The sequence below is a fragment of the Sinocyclocheilus anshuiensis genome, unplaced genomic scaffold (assembly GCF_001515605.1).
Source record: "Sinocyclocheilus anshuiensis isolate Anshui unplaced genomic scaffold, SAMN03320099.WGS_v1.1 scaffold583, whole genome shotgun sequence".
NCBI lineage: Eukaryota > Metazoa > Chordata > Actinopteri > Cypriniformes > Cyprinidae > Sinocyclocheilus > Sinocyclocheilus anshuiensis.
The window spans coordinates 287,665-289,537 of record NW_015551025.1 but is presented as its reverse complement, the minus strand read 5'-3'; the positions used below and the strand labels follow the sequence as shown (position 1 = coordinate 289,537).

Genomic DNA, 1,873 nt, shown 5'->3' with positions numbered 1-1,873 from the left:
GGGGGTGCACAGAGGGGTGGCAGCTGCAGCACAAGCGCTGTTTCTCTGCAGATGAACAGGTGGCTCAGAGTCACTGAAAAGGTCATCCTAATTCAACCGACCTTGTTTAGCTGGCGGAAAGTTTAATTACTATCTGATTGCAAACACAGAGGGCATCCTACCTGCAAAGATGACAACACTTGTTCCGAGCAGAGTCTGAAGCGTTTGAAGGCCAGTGAGGAACACTCGAGCTTTACCTACATTCACTACAGTGAAAAATACAGTGGGATATTTACCCTTAATTTGGAGTGACTGTCTTTTGTCAGTGCCTGCAATAGCACAAACAAGTCAGCATCAGCATTAGTATAGAATTTATTTTTTCTGGTTTTGTTAATGAGCAAAACAGAATAGAAAGTTCAAAATAACTGCATTCATTCGAAATAAAATCTTTTCTCATATTATAAATGTCTTTACTGTCACACTTTTGATCAATGTAATGCATCCTTGCTGAACAAAGCATTAATTTCTTTAAAAAAAAAAAATTCTTACTGGCCTCAAACTTTGAACTTTTCTACAGAGTACACTGTAAAAAATGAATCATGGGTCTTGTCATTTTCATTTTAAAAATTAAGGTGATAATTAAAAATAGTGTGTATATTTCATTAAAGAAATTGTGGTTCAGTGTTGTATAGAAAATATTGAGGACTTTTTACTAATAAAACCAAGAGATGTGTTTTCCTCATTTTTTTTTAAAGGAAACTTAAGCAGTTTTGAGGCTAGAATTGAGGAACTGATTATTGTTTACATGATGAAATGGTCTGACTTACCTATGAAGATATTTTTAACAACCTTTATGTATTTAGCAAATCAATAATGCATAATTACAAATGCATAAAGGCCAAATACCCATCAAAGACTGATTAAATACAAGTTCATGTTACTAAAAGCTGAAATACTGAAATGTAGTACTCTTCCTGGGTTCTTACTACATTTGAGACGCTGCAGCTTGATGCTGCACTAATGGATGACTTTGCTTCAGTAGATACAGCTCAAATACAAACCAATCCTGATGGCTTTTAACTGCTACTTGTTATTGTCTGTTCACATTAGGTGCATCCAGCTGTGCTACAGGTGCTTGAATTAAATAACCTGGCATCTATTCTAATTTTAGCATGGATGCTCACCTCACAGACTCTGGATCTTTAATGGCATGCTGTATTAGCGAGAAATTAATTCACATTAAATTCTGGACACACAGAGTATAATCTAAACACTGCTAAGTAAACATTCATTATAACGGTTGTTTACTGCACAAACAAAATTGTCTTCTGAGAATCCATAACTACTTCATTGACTTGAAGTGTGCCATTTTAATGTCAAAATGCTTAAATACGTCCTCCTAGTTTACGGTGCAGAGACAAGTATAAGTCATTTGCATGTAGTGTTGCTTTCGTCAATGAAAATTATGACTAAATATCGTCGTCAACGAACCTTTATCACGTGACGAAAACGAGACGAGACGCAACGTAAATGCTGGTCATGTGACGATGACTATAATTAAATGTATAATGCAATATTGTTGATGAATAAAAACGAGACTAAATGTGGTTTACAAAATAAAAACTATGCTAAAATGTCTCTTCATTTTCGTTGACCAAAACGAGACGAAACGAAATGTTATAACGTTATTTCGTCTCGTTTAGTCGCGTTATTATTATTATTTTGCAGTATTTCTGTTTCCTGTGTCTCACTTCAGGGGCTGCATCAGGTTCCTCAAGCCCCACTTGCGGCATTATTTTAGAACAGTGTTTCCCAACTGGGGTGCCGTGTAAAAAATCCTTTTTTAATATTTTTAAATTGCTAAAATGTTCAAAAAAGCAGCTATTATATAATA

At 35.1% G+C, this 1,873-nt stretch overlaps 1 protein-coding gene and 1 long non-coding RNA gene across 3 annotated transcripts in view; one reads left to right on the top strand and one right to left on the bottom strand.

The window, feature by feature from the left end:
- The window catches only part of synrg (synergin, gamma), a 52,081-nt gene that overhangs the window by 4,362 nt on the left and 45,846 nt on the right, over positions 1-1,873 (bottom strand). The window contains exon 23 of one of the 2 annotated variants that reach the window (XM_016450580.1): positions 276-308. The exons of the other annotated variant lie outside the window; for it this stretch is intronic. Coding sequence (XP_016306066.1) covers positions 276-308 — 33 coding nt within the window. The remainder of the gene's footprint in view (positions 1-275; positions 309-1,873) is intronic. 2 annotated transcript variants of the gene reach the window in all.
- Positions 1-1,873, top strand: part of LOC107661113 (uncharacterized) — an 18,388-nt gene that overhangs the window by 13,296 nt on the left and 3,219 nt on the right. The gene's annotated exons all lie outside the window — the stretch shown is intronic.